The sequence below is a fragment of the Gossypium hirsutum genome, chromosome D10 (genome assembly GCF_007990345.1).
Source record: "Gossypium hirsutum isolate 1008001.06 chromosome D10, Gossypium_hirsutum_v2.1, whole genome shotgun sequence".
Taxonomy (NCBI): Eukaryota; Viridiplantae; Streptophyta; class Magnoliopsida; order Malvales; family Malvaceae; genus Gossypium; species Gossypium hirsutum.
The window spans coordinates 2,615,706-2,634,847 of record NC_053446.1 but is presented as its reverse complement, the minus strand read 5'-3'; the positions used below and the strand labels follow the sequence as shown (position 1 = coordinate 2,634,847).

The following is a 19,142-nucleotide window of genomic DNA, read 5'->3' as shown; positions in this document are numbered from 1 at the left end:
TATTAATTTCACACCTACAATATAGGTGAAAAATAATTTATGTAACAAATATATCTATAAAAAAATTACATAAGAAAAAAACAAGACTTTTGTTGAAACGATGAAGTTAAAATAGTAAAGACCATGATTTATGCGACTGATAATAACTTTTCTAAACTTCGTTTAATACATAATTTATGCAAGCAAGTCTGGCAACTTAAGTTTCGACATGTCGTGCGAGAGCATAATAGACTGGCAAATTGCATTGCCAAAGTTATTCCTAGTGATCTTAACAGGTTATTAACTTTTGAAGACCCACTTGATCATGCTCGATCATTGTTTGAAGAAGATGCTCATCGAGCAATGGTTAATATAGGCTCCCATCAGCGTTATTGTAGCTAGTTCCTTGAACTTATTTCTTTTCTACCAAAACAGAAAAGTAAAAACCATTCACATATATATTATATATAAAAGAAAGTCATAATATATTTATTATTTTGTAAAATATTTCAGACATCAATTCAATATAGTATAGATTTAAAATTTTATATAATATTAATTATTATCATATTTATAATTATTATTATTATAAGTTACCTTAAATTGAAACAAAAGCGTTTGATACATAAAAATATATGAATATGGCATACAATATATATATATTTCATTGGCCATAATCTGTACCGAAACTGAGACAGCAGATTAAAATAATAACCTGAGGAGATAACCTTTAGCAACACAGCTGGATTAGTAAAGGAATGTATGAAATAGTATAAAAGTCCCAAAATACATTATTAGCTTAACAACATAATAATAATAATTAATTGTTTTATTATTCAGCCAGCTTTCAATGGCCCTATACTTTCGCTGTTTTCTTTATTTAATTCATCAATTCATGAACTACAGCAAGGATTTCGAGAGAAAAAGAAATAGGCCTAATGATCGATTAAACCTCTAATGTTACTTATTTTGACACTTTGGCTTTTTTTTTTGATTATTTTAATCTTTAACCTTTAAAAATTAGTCAAATTGCATGTTTTTGGATGGAAAAGTTGATTGATCTGTTAAAATTTTAATAGGACTAATGTGATTATTCATGCGTACTTTATAAAAGTTCAAAAAAAAGCTAATAAAAATTATTAAAAATTTAAAAATAAAAAAGTTTGTAAAACTTTTAAAAAAATCTATCCAAGTCAACAATGAAGTATAAGTAAATTAACACGCAGACTTTCATGTTAACATTATTAAAATTTTAACAATTCAGTTAGTTTTTCATTAGAAAGGTAAATTAACTAAATTTTAAATATTGAGGGTCAAAATATCCAAAAAAAGAAAGAAGAATTAAGGCTAAAATGTTAAAATGAGCAAACTTAGGAGCTAAACTAGTCATTATGCCAAATATATATAAATAGAAAGTTCAGGTGTATCTGCGCAAATTAAGTTTCCAAATCTTTTTTTTTAAAGCTCCCAAATGATTAAACCAACCACATAAGTCAATATGCTAGCCTTAAAACACACTAATCCACGAATTTAGCAGCTCACTTGATTAACCCACAAGTTTCCCAACTGGAATTTTTTGTGGAGTAGGTTAAAGGCTTAAATTACGCGTATATTCGTTAATTATATATATAAATGTATGTATATTATTTCTCCATCCTCAAAACCCTATACCGTTCGTTGATAACAAAGATGGCTGTTGAAAGCAGACAAGACACAGCATCTGATAAGCTGTTACTTGAACATGTATGGGCGAACTTCATTGGTAGAAAAGAAGCGAATACAGCAGCAGAACCTTCCATGGAGATTTTAGAAAGACTGCCAAGTCTTGGGAGGTGGATATCAATGGGAGCTGATGCTTGGGAGGGTCTTCTTGATGGGATTATTCCTTCAGGCAACAAAATAGACCAATCATGTAATGATAAAACAAGCAGTAAAGTGTGTTCCATGAGAGTAGATAAGGTGGCAACGACCAGGCATTACCGCGGAGTAAGGAGGCGGCCATGGGGAAAGTACGCCGCGGAGATACGAGACTCGTCGAGGAAAGGTGCTCGAGTTTGGCTAGGGACATTTGAAACAGCCGAGGAAGCAGCGAGGGCGTATGACAAGGCTGCTTTGAGAATTAGAGGTCCCAAGGCATATCTAAATTTCCCACTAGAGACAGTTGCTAAGAAGGCTACTATGGTTGATAACTCAAGAACTGGTCTCGGCTGTGTCGGAAATGTTCCGAACGACCGGAAAAGAGGGTGTCGAGATTGGGAGCAAAACAGGGAGTATGTGATGGTTGAACAGCCAACAATGAAGAGAATGGCAAGTGTTGCAGAGCAGGTGGTTGAAGATGGATATGGTTTATTTGAGTTTCCGGATTTGGGAAGTGATTATTTAGAGAGTTTGTTGTCTTCTTTCTAACAGTTCGGAAATAGGTAGCCGACTGACTGTACATTCAAATCGGTTGATCATCATTGCTTGAAACATTCATTACAGTTTATTGTAATAGCAACGGTGGTTTTAATTGAATTAGGACTCATTTGAACATTTTTAAAATTAATTATATAATGTAATTTTGTTTTATATGATTAATATAAAGTAATATTATTTAAATTATTAAACTTAATTAAAATATCCCAATGTCCAATATTAATCCATCTTTTCTAGTGATAAAATCTTAATTTTATAACTCAAAAATGGATCATTTTAAATCAGAACTAAAATATAATTTAACTTTGAATATAATATATTGGGTAGGTGGTTGAACTAATTCAAATTAAATATATTATTAAAAATATAAAAAAATTAGAAAAAATTAAAATATAAAATTTAATTCAACCGATTTTTTATCAATATATAAATTAATTCTTGGTCCAACTTATTTAACTGGATAATTTTAAAAACATTGTAATTTCAATTTTAATAAATAATTATTTAATATTCAAATTTTAATAATAAAATAAAAATATTATTCTAATATTAATGTAGTAATAAAATAAAACAATAAAAAAATTTCTCTGACAACCTATACCCAATCCTATTGATGTAATCCTCATTTGAAATTTTATACCAAAAAGAATTCTTCAAATTTATATTCTTATATATCATAGATAAGGGATATCATTTGATGGTTGGCAACAATACATGAGTGGGAACCTTGTAAAATAAGTTCTTGGAGGAGTAAAATTTTGGACTGAATCTGTTTAATTGAAAACAGGCTATACTGTTCTAAGGAATACCTGCATAAATTTAATTTGGGTTTATTATTTGAGGGGTTCAATCCTTGTGGCATCATCTTAGATGAATTACATGTCATTGTATTAAGAGTTATATTGTATTTTGTCTCGTTTATTTAAAAAAAGGTAAATTAATCTCTGTACGTTAGATAAAAGAGCAAATTGGTCATTTTTGTTAAATATTTCATCCATTTTCACTGATGACGTGGTTAATAAAATAACTAGACAATTACACATGCCAAGTATACCTTATGCTAGTGTATGAGAACCAATTTTTAATAGTAAAATTAACTCCTAGTACAAAGGCTTTCATTGGTACTTCTACTTTGCTTTCCTCTAGGCGTGGTAATCGATAATTTTCTTGTGTTACAATATAATAAATACATCGTAGAAAGAAATTTTATTCAAATGAAGTCTTAACCACTTTAAATATTTGTTGATGTAATTTAAGTGAAAGATAAATACATATTCTTGGACATGTATTTTCTTCTTAATGTTTGTGGCTTTGGTGATAGGTGTATTGATGTACGACGACTTTTAAGTCACATATCACATTTTGAGTCTGTATGATGATAAGTCGACGTAAATGAGATATGGTGTGATCTTCACTCTTGATAAGTCACTAAACTTTAGTAAAGTTTGGTTGTGTATATATATATATTTAAATTTTATAATAAAAATTGTGTTTAAATAACTTACAAGCATATTATTATTTTATCTCTAATTTTACTTGTCACCAAATTTTTAGTTCATATTTTAACATAAAAATTTTGTACACATTTACAAGCATATATACAAGTAATTATTTAAATATTCATTAAAAATATATTTAAATATAGGATATAAATATAACTATTTTAGAATCATTCTACTTTAAGATACCATAGGTTAAATGTATAATTAATAAGGTCAGTTTATTGTAAAGATGAGTATATATGTCGTAAACATAATCACTAACCATTTTTATTAACTTCTTGGTTTTGAAGTTTCAAAAAGAAAATGGAAGGGAAATTTGAGAGTAAGTTCATATTTATATTATACATAATGAAGTTGATGTTTTCTTCTTCTAATATTTTTTATATAAAATATTTAAATTAAATAATTAAAAATAAATAATAAAGGATTGAATGAAATTTTATTTACAAATAATTTACTATTTTATTGTAAAAATACAATGAAGGTCATTATACCAACAGCCGTATTGTATTTTGTCGCATCTACTTAAATAATAGATAAATTAGTGACGTTACATTAGATCAAATAACAAACTGGATTTTGTCCTATTCTATTGTTAAAAACTGGTCCCTTTACATCAGAATGAGGTTCATGTTGCACACTACGTATAACTATCTGACTATTCTATCAATCACGCTAGCTTTTAATAATAGAAATTAATACAATTTTTAAATAGAAAGGGTTAACTTATTATTTGATCTAACATATAGGGATTCATTTACTACTTTTCTAAGGACATAAGTAAAATGTAATTTGAATCCTAATACAATAACTTTCATGATATTTTTATCATATTTTACTTATAATTTAATATTGTGAGAGTAACAAAATTAAAAAAAGCATAGAAACACCAAAAGTTAATTATGGTGTCACTCATATACACAGTTAAAATTTGAATAAATTTTTTCGTCATTAATTCCATCATGGGTTTTTTTTGTCTAGTTAAGCCATAATTATCAAAATAATCATCATTAATCCTATCAATACCCCCCTGCCTCCCTTCCTCAATACTTAAACCCAACTAACACCCAGCACCAAACGCACTTTAATAGCCACCTATTTCTAGCCATGTCCTTGCACTAAAAGAAAAGTAAAGCTAACCTGCAATGATTCCATATCGAGGCCTCAACAGATAAAGTTGGTTGATGGGTTTGCACCAAGTTGTTAAAACCCGGCCCTCAACTTCCCTTTTCTTTTCATCCTCCCCCCCCACCCCCCAATTTTCTTCATATGGTTCTATCATAAGTCCTTTATAATCACAGAATCAAGATAAGTCCTCAGCAAACAAAAAACAATGAGCACTGCAAGATTTATCAAGTGTGTCACGGTCGGTGATGGAGCTGTGGGGAAAACTTGTATGCTCATTTCATATACTAGCAATACTTTCCCAACGGTAATGATGGGGTTCATTGAATATAATTTATGGTGAATTATTGTGATATTTACAATGGGTTTTTGTTTTTATAGGATTATGTTCCAACAGTATTTGATAACTTTAGTGCCAATGTGGTGGTGGATGGCAGCACAGTGAACCTTGGCCTATGGGACACTGCCGGTAAGTTTCATGTGCCTGCAAAATTGTACTAGCCTTATTATACTGACCATTCAAATCAATGTAATGAGTTGATTTGTGTAAAATTTTTCAGGGCAAGAAGATTATAATAGGCTAAGGCCACTGAGTTATAGAGGAGCTGATGTGTTTTTGTTGGCCTTTTCTCTTATAAGCAAGGCCAGTTATGGAAACATCTACAAAAAGGTCTTCTTTTTCTTTTTTCTTTTTCTTTTTTTGCTGCCATACCTTACAATCTATATAGGTAACATGAAGCACTCAGATTGTATTTTGCCTCTTAGACTAAAAAATAGGTAAATTAGTCTCTATATGTTAGATCAAATAGTAAACCGAATATTTTATTAAAAATTCCATTCATTTTTGTTGTTAAAAACTAATCCTTGTATGTCAATATAAGATTCATGTAGACCGTCTAATTATTTCTTCAACTGCACCAGTTTTTAACAAAAAAATAGATAAAATTTTTAAAAGGAATGGCTAGTTTGTTCTTTAATCTAAAGAACATGGACTATTAATTTGTCAATTTTTTTAATAAATAAATTAAAATGTAGTCTGATACAAGTCGTGTATGGTAGTTCTACAATCTATATGCTATTTTCCTCCCAAGTTACTTGAATTTGACATACAACACTCTCATTCATGGCTGACAGTGGATCCCAGAGCTAAGACATTATGCTCGTAATGTACCAGTTGTGCTTGTTGGAACCAAACTAGGTAACCTAATTCTCCATCATAGTTGACACTGCCCCAAGCTTCAGAAAGAACCCAGACTTTTATTGCACATAAACATCTTGTTTTTTTTACATTTTGTCTCGAATTGAATTGCAGATTTGCGAGATGACAAGCAGTTCCTCATTGATCACCCTGGAGCAACACCAATATCAACATCTCAGGCAAGTTTTTAAGAAAACATTACATGGTTATTTAACAACATAAATGCACTTCAAAACTGTTCTAAAGTTCATCCTTTTGGTTCAATGGAAACTTGGTAAACAGGGAGAAGAACTAAAAAAGATGATAGGAGCAGTTACTTATATAGAATGCAGCTCCAAAACCCAACAGGTACCCGAACATGTACAGTACCTAAACATAAACAGTAAAACAGACGAGAAGTGTAAAAAAAAAAAAAAAAACTAATAACTTTCCTTTGTTCTGGTTTTTCTTTTTGCAGAATGTGAAAGCTGTTTTCGATGCTGCAATAAAAGTAGCTTTGAGGCCACCAAAACCAAAGAGAAAGCCTTGCAAAAGGAGAACATGTGCTTTCCTTTGAATATTGGATCATTATTACAGTCAAAAACAGTTAACAAAAGCTGTTGCACATAAACACTGTATCTGGTATATAGTTTGTTTTTTGTTTACATATGTTCCATGTGAAACTATGAAGGATCTCTAAGAAAACCCAAACTGTCATATCAACCTATCGATCAATGAATCGATTTCAATTTTCGCAGTATAAGTTCATTTTAATTCTATGGCTAATGTTCCCTACAAATGTCATTACAATGTTTAATTATAAATTCCATTCTTCTATTTTACTAACAGCTGATTTTTACTAATTTATTATTTATAAATTGTTGAATGATTATTTTTCAATAATTTAACAAAAAGATTTAATAATATTATTATAATTTCTCAATTTTCGATAAAATTTTGACAAATTAAAATAAATGAATTAATTTCTCAAATTTTCGTAAAACTATTACAAAAATCCTTAATAGTCCTAATCTTATTTTGATGTTAATGTTTACATTAGACCAGTATTATATATTTAGTATAGATTTATTTTTTTAATGTGTTCTAAATTACATAATATATAAAAATAACATAATATAAAATATTATAAACTTAAAAATAAGTCAGATTAGACTAGACTTGAACTTTAAATATTTAAGCTCAAGCTCAGTTCATATTTTATTTACGCTCTTTCAAATTTGAATGAATTTTGGAATGTAGAGGAGTAAAACCTCACGGGTCTAATTTGACGCTCAGTGAAAATGACATCATTTTGAGCTTAATTAATATCCCATTCTTCTTTGCTGAAAGACCAAGCAATTCGAGTTACATTAAGGTTAAAGAGTATGAGATCCGCCAAACCTGCCCCAATGTCTCTCCAACCATCCAAAAACTTGAGTCAGTATCACATACATGTACTGTTATTTATTTATTGAAATTGGTATATATATATCATTTTGTATTTATCAATATTTTTAAAAAATATTTAATATATAAAATTATTTATAGATACCAACTAAATGAAATTAAATAAATTTTAAATATAAAAATATTTATGGCATAACGATTTTTTTGGTCTTCCAACTTTATAAAGAAAAAAATATTTTTTTATAATTTTTAAATTTAAAAAATTAATTAATTATTGATGTGAGATACACGTGACAATCCATATGTATTTCACGTCAGCAAAGTTAACAAACATTAACTCTTCCATCATTTAAGAGTGATTTTCCAATAAATGCAAGTTCAAAGGTTAAAGGAGGCGAAAAATTAAATGGAGAGCTAAAATGATCTTTTTTGTAAAGTTGGAGGGCAAAAAAGTCATTATGCCAATATTTATCAATTATATAAAACACAAGATAAATTTCAAAATTATACAAAAACTTTGGTCTAATGCACAATTTTATACATGAAATTTTGATTTAATTCCGTTTTTGCAAATTACTAACATAATTATCGATAAAACATCATTCAAAGTTTACATATTATATACACAAATAATTATATTTATCCAATATAAAAACCAATCGATGTATTTATTTCTTTGAATGTGTATGATTAAATTAAAATAAAAGTTTCATGTATAGATTTAAATCATGATTAAATTTCATTCGTATAATTACACTAAATCAAATTTTACGTATCAATTTGCACATTAAATAAAATTTCATGTATGATTTTAAGATTTATTCCTATCAAACACATCAAATAAATTTTACAAATAAAAATTTATTACTCAATAAATTTAAAATAAAGATATCACATACTAGAGGTGCTCATGGGTCGGGCTGGGCCCATAAAAAGAATTTCAGCCTGCGTCCTAGGCCTCGGCCCGGCCTAAAATATGGGTCTGAAATGTTGTCCAGGCCCGGCCCAGCCCGACCCTTTTTTTAAAAAACACCAAAATTTTATTTTAAAAACAAATAATAAAAAAGTATTTTAAAAATAAATAAATATATTTATTATATATTTGGGCCGGGCCCGAGTCAAAAAAGCGGTGCCCGTGGCCCGGCCCATTTTCTAAACGGGCCTCATTTTTTCCCAAATCCATATTTCGGGCCTATATTTTTACCCGAATCCTCCCATATTTAAGACGAGCTGTCGCGCCAGTGCTGGCCGCCCGGCCCATGAGCACCTTTATCACATACATTAAATAATAACAAAATAATAAAAAGAAAAAGAAAAACACATTTATAAAAATAATAATAAGGAGAAGAAGGTGGTCATCTTGTATGTGTAATTTTATAATAAAAAAAATCAACTTTATGTATGCACTAGAGTTGTTCATAGGTCAGGTTGAGCTTTAACAAAATTCTAAGTCTGATTGATAGGTTCGGGCTCGATCTAAAAATTAGGCCTAAATTTTTTTTAAGCTCGATTCGGATAAAAATGCTAAAACTCATGCTCGATCCGGCTCGACCCATATTTAAAAAAGTTATTTTTTTTATATAAAATATTTTTAAAAATATAATACATCGAAAACACTAAAAACATTAAAATAAATATTTCCCAACAAATTGAAAATAAAAAAAATATTTATACTTAAATAACACTAATACAGATGCAATTTAACAAGAAAATGTCTTCAAAATAGTAGCAAAATTAAAAATAAAATAATAGTCATATAATATCAAAACAATAATAACAAAAGAGTAGCAACATAACAGTGAAATAACAATAAAATAGTAGTTTTCTTTTTTTGCAAATTCAGGCTAGGTCAAAAAAACTTTACTTAAGACTTGACCTATTTTTTAAACATGCATTATTTACTTAAGGCTTGGCCTATTTTCTAAACATGCATTATTTTTTGCTTAGACCTATTTTTTAGACTTATATTTTTATTTATTTCCTCTTACTTTTCGAACGAACCTTTATCGATCCATAGACAAATATAATATAGACCGGTGTATACATGTTAGCATAGTTTAAACTTTTAGAAGTGTGGAATATTATTAATATCATCTTCTCGAAATCCAATAATGTTTGACCCTATATTAAATTAAATGTTTTCCAACTAATTATCTCAACCAAACTTATTGATTATCGAGTTAGATGACTAATCAAAGTCATACATCTTAAAGGCCATTGCTATTGACTTTATTTCTTACCACAAATTCGTTTTCCCTAGGATTCCTACTTTGAATGTGATCAATTCCAAGCAATTTGTCAAGGGCTGAATTTTAATTTTTAGTAATTATTGTAATATGTGTTTGAATGCTTTTAAATATTATTAACTTGTTTAAGGTTATAAATAATTTAAAATTTATATTAAAAAAGAACATTGCCCATGCCACGTGCACAACATTGGGTGTGTCCAATTTTATATGATTGACATATTTGATCTTGTGTTTAATTCTAATTTCAGTCCCTTAACTATGTCGAGAGTCGATGTTTAATTTCTTTATTTTAAACTAATATGATTTAGTCCATTATAATGTTATTAATAAATGTAAATTAGAAATGCAAGTTACCTGCTCTTAATGGTTAAAGCGAATCCTTTCTCTCTGATATCCTGAATTCTTTAATTCGGAATGAATCAAATCTCCTCAAGTAAGATTTGAACCTACGACCAGTCAGTTAACAGTCGACCACTCCACCGCTAAGCTACTGATGAACAACGGGAGGATTAAATCTCATAGAATTCAATTCCATTTTCAACCCATGACCAATATAAACTTGAAAAGTTTCCTTTGTAACCCTCAGAACTTCTTTGTAGTGGTCACATTCCATGCCTCATTTCATGAGAAACCTCAAAGTGACTCTATTTCATTATATTTCATCCAAATTCCAATTCCATATACTTAATTTGGATCTACTAAAAACTCAACCTTCATCCTTATCAATAGACCCAAGGCTCGTTGTTACGTTAACTTAATTACAGTTTAAAATGATTTTTTTTTGTTTGTTTTTGAAATCTACTTGCAGTGTTCCCTTTAGTGTGACAAATAGAAAGATTCGCTAGTCAGCTAAGAATATATGTTAAGCACTAATATAATTTTTTAAGTAAAAAACATTTCCTCTAACAACATATTATACTTCAAATATTCCATGTCTATTCTTACCAATTTCGGTACCAGCTAGGAATATTTTTGTACATTCTTGTATAGGATCAAGTAAAACAACAACAACAACATGGGGTTTGTAAATTGATTAATCCAAGATGGCACTTAATAAATTTGAATTTAAAATTTAATTAGTGTATATTACACTCATTTTATGAGTTTCGATGTGATTTTTTTTAAGAGGGAAATGAATTAAACATATTTTTATAATGCAAATACTATTTATAAATCTTTTTATTGTGTTGATATGATTCATTAATCGAGTCATAACTAAGTTAAAAAATTATCTTGATTACAAAATAAGTTATAAGATTTTTTTTATTTTTTTATAAATCAATAAAAAAGGTATTCATGAAAACTTTTTTTACTTTTATTATTTGAATTAAAATAATTTTTAATTTATGAAACTTTAATAAGTATATTTATTATATAAATTTAATGAGTGTTCTATAAATTTAATTGTTTTAAATTATTTTAATTTTAGGTTTTTTTTTTAAAATTAAATTAAGATGTTTTCTTATTAAATTAATCACACCCTCCATACGTAGTAAGCCAATTAATATTCCAAGCGGTAACATTACTTTCCTCCTTTTTTTTTTTTGCCATAGTTAAGTACCATTAAATCAACCCACGATTTTTTTGTGATGTAGATAAGCGTCATTAAATTAAGGCTTAGTTATAAATTTGATCATTAATGTTTGCATGTTTGTTAAAATGGTTCTAATTGTATTTTTGAATTTTTTTATTAATTTTTTTCTTTAAACTATTTTTTCTAACAGATTTAATGAAATTACAGTTAAAAAAAGTTAAGGGGATGATGTAAAATTTTAATATGTGGAATATTTTTAATGAGATATAATTTATTACTTGAATAACCATATAAGATAATTACATGTGAAAAGTAATAAAATAAATAAACCATCCATGGGATTAAAAAAATAACTCTTAATTTAAAGAACATAAACATAATTATCTAAAAAAATTAACTTAGTAGAATAACCCCTCAGTAAACAAATATATGACGAGCACCGTGGAAATACATGTCGCTCAGCCAAAGAAAGATGATGGAGAGTTGGCCAAAATGGGCACTAAATATTTTGCGAGGGATCTCCTCCAAATCACTAGTATGGCTATCGAAATTGTGAGCATCGACATGTAGGTTCCAGATCCAAGTGGTAGTATCAGGTCCGTTAGCTATTGTTCTTGAGAAATGGCCCAACCTAGCCCATTCTTTGAAAGAAGTTTTTACGGGATTCCTATCTACCAAATGTTTTACTTCTGGTTCTGGCAAACGAATAATCATTGAGTCCTCTTTTTGGACAACACATACAAAGAGTGGTCAATAATTAGTGAACCTATGAGAGACACTTATAATTAGTTTTTTTCTCTTCTATCTCTCATCTATCTATCTATTTTTTTCTTTAGTTATTCACTAGAGCAATTATGATCTAGAAGTTGATCCGAGGCAAGTGTTCGGATCTATTATGACATATCCATGAGGCGCTCAACGGACCTTTTTAATCTTATAAGAACCTTTTGAAAAAAAGAATGAAAAAAAAAGAATGAAAAATTGAATCATTAAATTTATTCATTAAATTTGTTAGAGAAAGTAGTTTAAAAAAATATCGAAAGTCAAATATACAATTAGGACCATTTTAACAAAATATACAAACATTAGTGGCCAAATTTATCATTAAGTCTTAAATCAATCCACTTAAACAGAAATATTAATTCAATGAGTTTGACTCTTCGACATTAAAATTAAAAAAACGTTTGATATGATGAATTTTCGTTCCTAATAAATTTAATTAATTGAGACGTGCGAACAATCTCTTAGCTTAATGTCACTAAATATAATTTATTTCGTTTAAAATATAACATTACATTACGAATTACTTTTCCAAAAATAATAGGAAGTGATTTTCTTAATAATTAATAGGAAAATTTCGTATAACAAGACATAATTATTTTTCTTTTATTTTTGCTTAGGGTTTTATTATTGTTTTATTTTTATGTTTGGAATTTTGAGTCGCTCTTAATCAATACTTTTCAATATATATTCAGATATTCTCAAATATCAAATAACTTTCACATCAAACACATTTCATTAAAATTATAATACGAAAAAACACGATAATATTTTAAAAAAAAGAATATGTATATATGATTTATTGTATCATTTATCTCGATAAAACTAATGCATTAAATACAAGCATTTTTTTCTAAAACAATAACTACACAATAATCTATAATAAAACCAAAATTTATTTATAAAACCGTGAGTCTGATTATTTTCCTCTCTTTTTTCCCCAACAATAATAGAATATGTAAATATATATATATATATATAAAAAGGATGATTTGTGTGGTTTGCATGTGCACCAAAATTTATGCAATTTAAGCATTTAGGCATTGTCGAGTATTTACTGCAATCACGTTTGCATTAAGTGACCGCATTTCTAGCCACTACACCCATTGTTCATTTTCTTGCCTCTTGCTTTGCCTTCCATTGTTTTTACATTAAAATATTTTACCAACACCATTTATTGTAATCATGTGCCTTTTATTTCAATTTTTTAGTCGATTGAGCTTTAATTTAATTAATATAAGTATTGTTGTCAATATATAAAGACGTGAGTTTAAGTACGTTGAAACGTATTATCCTCTTATTTATGGGTTAGGAGGAATTTTGAGTAATTTTAAATATTGTCTCAAAAAAAAAATTACTAAAAAATATTATTTATATTTATTCTATTAAAATATTTAAAAAATATAGGCATATAAATTAATACACGGGTAATATATCGTATCAATAAATAAATGAGGGAGTTAATTCATTACAAAATCTGTGATAGACAAATTGGTAGGAGAAGAAAAAATATTAGAAGAGCAGAAAGGAAAAGTGTCACAAAAACAGAAAATAAGTGCATTAAATACATAAAACAATAATACAAGAATTGCATAATTGGCTACAAATAAACCTAATCTATAAAGAGTGGGAAAGGAGGAAAGGGTAGAGGGTGAAAATAGAGTAATCAGAAATGGTTATACAACGTATTTTGTTCTATTTATTTAAAACATAAATAAATTAGTTTTTGTAGGTTAAATAAAAAAAATTAATTTATGTGATATGTTATGTATCACTGTCTAGTTATTTTGTCAATCAAATCAATTTTTAATAGAAATGATCGATTAGCTCTTTTACTTTTTTTCGACAATCTCATTTAACGAGTAATCTGTAAGTATTATTTTCAATTCACTAAAAAGCCATAATGTACCGAGATAATCTTGTATGTAAAAAATAAATTCAAATCCCAACAGGTACAAATTTTCATAGGCAAAAGTGGTCTACTTTTTTTTCCTCCTCCGACTAGAGACAACCTAAAATAGTTTTGAAGGGATGGGGATGGTGTTGGGTCCCCACTTTTCCGAAATCTTTTTCTTGTCTGTCTCACCCAAACAGAGAGGAAGAAAATGGCTCATTATAAACTAAACAGAGCATTGGTCCCATATGGATCCTTTTGTCAGAGTTTGGAACCCCTACATCTTTTGCATTTCTATACTACGTATTCTTCTATATCCATGAAGACCAGACTTTTAATCCAAACTCTACTTTTTTATTTATTTATGTAATATAGTTTTAATGCCTTAATATATGAAAAAAGTAAGCTGTTGGTTCCTGACTCGGTGAGGGAAATCGGATATTATACCGGTGAGACTAAAATTATTTATAGAATATGTATTTAAATTTAAACGCACGAAATAATTAAATACAATTAACAAAAACCTACCCCATCACTTTAACGAAGATAATAGTTAATGATACTATATAATATTATAGAAGTAGAGCATAGTTGACGACCTTCACCAGCTTACCAACAATTGAAGGCCGCAAACAATACCCTACGTGCCTGCAGACGCAACATCATCCCTTTGGTTTGCATAATTAATGTTTTCCCCCTGTTTTTACACTATAATTTTGGGACAACTCAATTTAATTCAATATTTGAAGATTAATTTTGAACCAAAAAAAATGAAAATCCATGTGAATAAACAATAAATATACAAACCCCTCGAGTCAATCCAACTCCAAATCTCCAAACCACACACCCCCTTACTTTGCCCTAAATGAACTTATGAATTTGCAATTAAAGTATATCAAAATCCCACCACCACCACAGCACCCCTTATTTACTCCTTACAACAGTAATCCAACACTTCCATTAATGCACTGCAATCAAAAACCGATTTAATAGCAAATGAAAATCCCTCTATAAATCTATACATAAGAGACAACCTTATCACCAAAACAAAAAAAAAAAACCCTTTTTTTTTCTCTGTCCACTCTTTGAAGTCACAAAACTCTTACTGACTTCACTTGTTTTTATTGCATTAAGAGCTTTTCTCTGTCACCTTTCTGATGAAGATACTAATTAAACCATGCTTCCTTTGCTTCTAGTCCGGGGGAATTTGCTCTTACTTTGAGTAGAAAACAAGTATTTTCAGTTTTAATGTTAAAATTGTAAGGAAAGGGTATGGGAGATATAGTACTTTCAATCTTCACCTTTTTCATTTATTTCCATTTCCTTTCTTGTTTACCTTTTAGCAGGGGATTCCCTTTGTGGGTTTTGCCTGTTATATAGTTTATATTATTATTTTTTGGGAGATGGGAATGACTATTTTTTTATTTGAGAAAAAAAATTATCACAGGGGTAGTAGTAGTAGTAGATGAGGAGGTGAGGCTATAAAGAAATCAGTGCCAACTTCTTCATCGTCATCATGGCTTCATCAAACAGGCACTGGCCTAGTATGTTCAAATCCAAACCTTGCAATACAAACCATCAATGGCAACATGATATCAACTCTTCTCTTATGTCAAGTTCTTGCCATAGATCCTCTTTCACCTCAGGTAAAATAAGTTTATTACAATATATTGGTTGAGCGGTTATTTATTACATAGTTGTGTACAGTTGCAGGTTGTGAAGAACGTACACCTGAGCCTAAACCAAGATGGAATCCAAAACCTGAACAGATTCGTATACTGGAAGCTATTTTCAACTCCGGGATGGTTAATCCACCGAGGGATGAGATAAGGAAGATTAGAGCTCAGTTGCAAGAGTATGGTCAAGTAGGTGATGCCAATGTGTTTTACTGGTTTCAAAACAGGAAATCAAGAAGCAAACCCAAGGTTCGTAACCAGCTGCAAAACACTAAGCAACAAACAACATCATCCTCTTCATCGTCCTCATCCGAAGGAGCTATTAACAAGAGCACTCTCTCCTTGAGTTCTTCAGCGCATGCCATCGATGTTTCTAACTCTCCAAGTGGATCGGTGAACCAGGCCTACTTTCACCATCAGCAGCAACCTCAAAACCAGTTGTTGAACGAACCCTTTTTCTTTCCCGTGCAACAACAGGCTACTGGATTCACGCAAGGGTTCGGGTTTTCCGACGGGATTCAAGTTCCTGAACAACAACCGGTTGGACCCTGTACGAGTCTATTGTTGAGTGAGATATTGAACCATGGTGCTTCGAGGAAAGAACATGAAGAAAAGATGATGATGCAGCTGCAACTTAGTTACACTATGGCTGCTCCAACTACAATTACTGTTCCATCTCACAATCACCACATCCATGGTAATTTCTTTTATTGTCTTTGTTATTTCATGGGGAAATCTATGCACACGAGGGGTACACCGGGATTTTTGTGATCATTGTCTGTAAATGGACGTGTGCATGGCTTTATGCTTTGATTATGGGAGTGATTCCCTCGGTCGGCAGGTGAATCGGGTGCAGTGGAACCAGGAGGTGTAGCCAGATCATCGACGGTGTTCATCGATGATGTAGCCTTTGAGGTGGCGGTGGGACCCTTCAACGTGCGAGAAGCTTTTGGTGATGATGCAATATTGATTAACTCTGCTGGTCAACCTGTTCTCACCAACGAGTGGGGGATAACCCTTCAATCCCTTCAACATGGTGGATTTTACTACCTGCTTCGTTCATCAACCCCCTTTTCCGTATAACCAAGGTGACGAAAACTTTGAAAAATCAAAATTCAAGAAAAAAACCCTTAAATTTTGTATACTGTTATTATCAAATATATATACATATATATAGTATAGACTGTGCATGACAGCTTGGTATTCAAAGTTGATGATTGATGAAGGGGCCTCTTCTAGTGTAAACACTGAGGAGCCTTTTGCTTATCAATTAAGTTTTTGTCGATCAGTGTGTTCTATTTATTTATTTTGATTTTTGAATTGCAGGTTTAGAAATATGTGGAAATGGATGACATACAGAGACATTGGCTGACACTGTCCTTTTTACTTCTCGTTCTTTGCTTGTTTTTCTCAAGGTTGAAATTTATAGCTTTATAAGCTATTGTCCTTAAGGCTATCTCTCTATATATTATTATGGATATATATGTATTTGGAATAGTATGACAACTTTGTGGCACAATCTATTTAATTTCTCGTTAATTAAGGTAATTTGTATGCAAGTTTTATATGTAATATATGGCTTCTTTTTTACCTTTAATAAGGCTCTGATCATCATTTGCTATATACAATACTATTCTGTACATTTTCTAACACTAGATTAAATTTTTCTTTAATAACATTTTAACCTAATTAGTGTTGATTAATTAAATAAATTTAATGTCAAGAACATTAAATAAAATTAATAAATAATAATAGTAATCCAAGGTTTTTGGATTTTATTTTGTTCAACTAGATTTATGGTATGGTGGTTATAATTTAAAATTTTAATATTTATGATTTTAGGGAAATGGTTAGATTAAGATTAGGGTTTAAGATTTTAAAATTTTTAAAAATATATTAATTTTAAATTTAAAAATAATAATAGGAGTTAATTTAATGTTTCTTGATATATTATATTATTCATGCACTCTAAAAAAATATGATGTGTATGTCTAATCTAAGTTAAATTCTTATAATTAATATTTGATTTAGATAATGTATAATTTTATTTATCGTTAACAAATGATAATACATCATTCAATTTTTTTTTAAAAATTCATTTACTTTTATTTTTAATGATGTGCAACTATCTTGTTGATGCAAATTTTTTTTTAAATTTATTTTTAATTGTGAAAATATTTGAAAGTTTTTAAGTTGATACAATATTTAAAATTACCCATAATTCATCTTAACCTTTAAATAGAAGGATAAATGTGTTTTAGCGTGCTTGAACCCACGTCTTCCTATACTGACAACAATGCCAATACCAATCAAATTAGAATTTAATCGACAGAAAATAAACTTATTAAATTCGTTACAACCATCAAGTTTTAATAATTTATAAGGGAGGTTTACATTATTTACAATGTGAACTCTAAACCCTTCGAAAGTTCTATATTGAAACTACATGGTATTGATACTTTTGCAAGGAGTTTACACTTGGTGGCTCAACTGCTCTTTTATATGCACTAATTAAAAATAAAATTTTGGGTCATTGAGAGTTCGATTCTCATATTAAGTATATATGAAGTAGTATTAAAATTTATGATCAGTGTTTATCTCTTTAATGGACATACAAAACTTGAAAGATTAATTGTTAAACTCTTACCGAAAAAAAAGATTTTATCATAAATTAGAAATGCATAATACATTTTTAAGGAAAGGATATAACTTTAAAGACACTTATAAACAATTTTGTTGAAACCCTAAAACACTGACCCCCAGAAAGGGTGGGTGGGTCTATAAACCTTTCCTGTTGTTTATGGTATTGCGACAGGCAACAGCGAACAAGAAGGGTAGCAATGATAATATGTACTGAGTGGTCCAAAGAGGGAGTGAAATATATTTCTATCTGTTGAGAAAAAAAAAAGAAATATATTTGTATTTGACGTGCACTCTGGTGAGAACAGTGTTTAATTAACCCCCCCTCAAAGACAACCTCATAGCCATAGCCCTCACCCCACACTCTTCCGATTTGACAAAGCCATATATATCAGCCTTGCCTGAATATATATAGGATACGATATGTCAAGAAATAACTTCGTCTGCTTTTCTAGCTAGCCACTATACGTCACATTTTGCTAATATCACTGTGCTTCTTTTGCATGGACCGTCACCCACCATAATCATGGCTATTCTTATAGATTCCAGATTGAATGGAGAAACGAGCAATGGCCGTTCAATGTAACCCCTTCCATACATCCCTATAGTCTTCCAAGGGGGAGAGGTTGAGAAATGAGAGATGGGATATCTGTCACGAACTGGACACGTGGCGTGATGGGAGTGGTCAAGTTTTTTATATGTATATTGTGTACATGTGGGATTAGGTGTGTAAACAGTAGGTTTGATTGGATAGTTGTGGTGTG

At 29.7% G+C, this 19,142-nt stretch overlaps 3 protein-coding genes across 5 annotated transcripts; all 3 read left to right on the top strand.

Annotated features, from left to right (window-relative positions):
- Window positions 1-1,382: 1,382 nt before the first annotated feature.
- Window positions 1,383-2,562, top strand: LOC121222302 (ethylene-responsive transcription factor ERF091). The gene has a single exon (XM_041102760.1). It carries the CDS (start codon window positions 1,612-1,614, stop codon window positions 2,383-2,385), a length of 774 nt encoding a protein of 257 aa, XP_040958694.1. The 5' UTR covers window positions 1,383-1,611; the 3' UTR covers window positions 2,386-2,562.
- Window positions 2,563-5,103: 2,541 nt separating this feature from the next.
- On the top strand, window positions 5,104-6,947 carry LOC121222301 (rac-like GTP-binding protein RAC13). 2 transcript variants are annotated; one of them, XM_041102759.1, is made up of 7 exons: window positions 5,104-5,328; window positions 5,403-5,490; window positions 5,582-5,691; window positions 6,156-6,219; window positions 6,334-6,398; window positions 6,502-6,567; window positions 6,677-6,947. In XM_041102759.1, exons 1-7 carry the CDS (start codon window positions 5,230-5,232, stop codon window positions 6,773-6,775), a joined length of 591 nt encoding a protein of 196 aa, XP_040958693.1. In that variant the 5' UTR covers window positions 5,104-5,229; the 3' UTR covers window positions 6,776-6,947. The 2 variants fall into 2 exon arrangements, with proteins under 2 accessions (XP_040958693.1, XP_040958692.1); XM_041102758.1 differs by having other exon boundaries at window positions 5,132-5,328; window positions 6,502-6,579.
- Window positions 6,948-15,102: 8,155 nt separating this feature from the next.
- LOC107924942 (WUSCHEL-related homeobox 9) lies at window positions 15,103-17,310 on the top strand. 2 transcript variants are annotated; one of them, XM_016855520.2, is made up of 4 exons: window positions 15,103-15,708; window positions 15,770-16,435; window positions 16,580-16,826; window positions 17,065-17,310. In XM_016855520.2, the coding sequence occupies exons 1-3, from the start codon at window positions 15,579-15,581 to the stop codon at window positions 16,819-16,821; spliced, it is 1,038 nt and encodes a 345-aa protein (XP_016711009.2). In that variant the 5' UTR covers window positions 15,103-15,578; the 3' UTR covers window positions 16,822-16,826; window positions 17,065-17,310. The 2 variants fall into 2 exon arrangements, with proteins under 2 accessions (XP_016711009.2, XP_016711010.2); XM_016855521.2 differs by having other exon boundaries at window positions 15,119-15,708; window positions 15,776-16,435.
- The last annotated feature ends 1,832 nt before the right edge of the window (window positions 17,311-19,142 follow it).

Coding starts and splice junctions, on each gene's coding strand:
- LOC107924942 (XM_016855520.2), top strand. CDS start 15,579: ATGGCTTCATCAAACAGGCACTGGCCTAGTATGTTCAAATCCAAACCT. Junction 15,709..15,769: donor TAGATCCTCTTTCACCTCAG/GTAAAATAAGTT, acceptor AGTTGTGTACAG/TTGCAGGTTGTGAAGAACGT. Junction 16,436..16,579: donor TCACAATCACCACATCCATG/GTAATTTCTTTT, acceptor CTCGGTCGGCAG/GTGAATCGGGTGCAGTGGAA.
- LOC121222302 (XM_041102760.1), top strand. CDS start 1,612: ATGTATGTATATTATTTCTCCATCCTCAAAACCCTATACCGTTCGTTG.
- LOC121222301 (XM_041102758.1), top strand. CDS start 5,230: ATGAGCACTGCAAGATTTATCAAGTGTGTCACGGTCGGTGATGGAGCT. Junction 5,329..5,402: donor CTAGCAATACTTTCCCAACG/GTAATGATGGGG, acceptor TTGTTTTTATAG/GATTATGTTCCAACAGTATT. Junction 6,399..6,501: donor CACCAATATCAACATCTCAG/GCAAGTTTTTAA, acceptor CTTGGTAAACAG/GGAGAAGAACTAAAAAAGAT.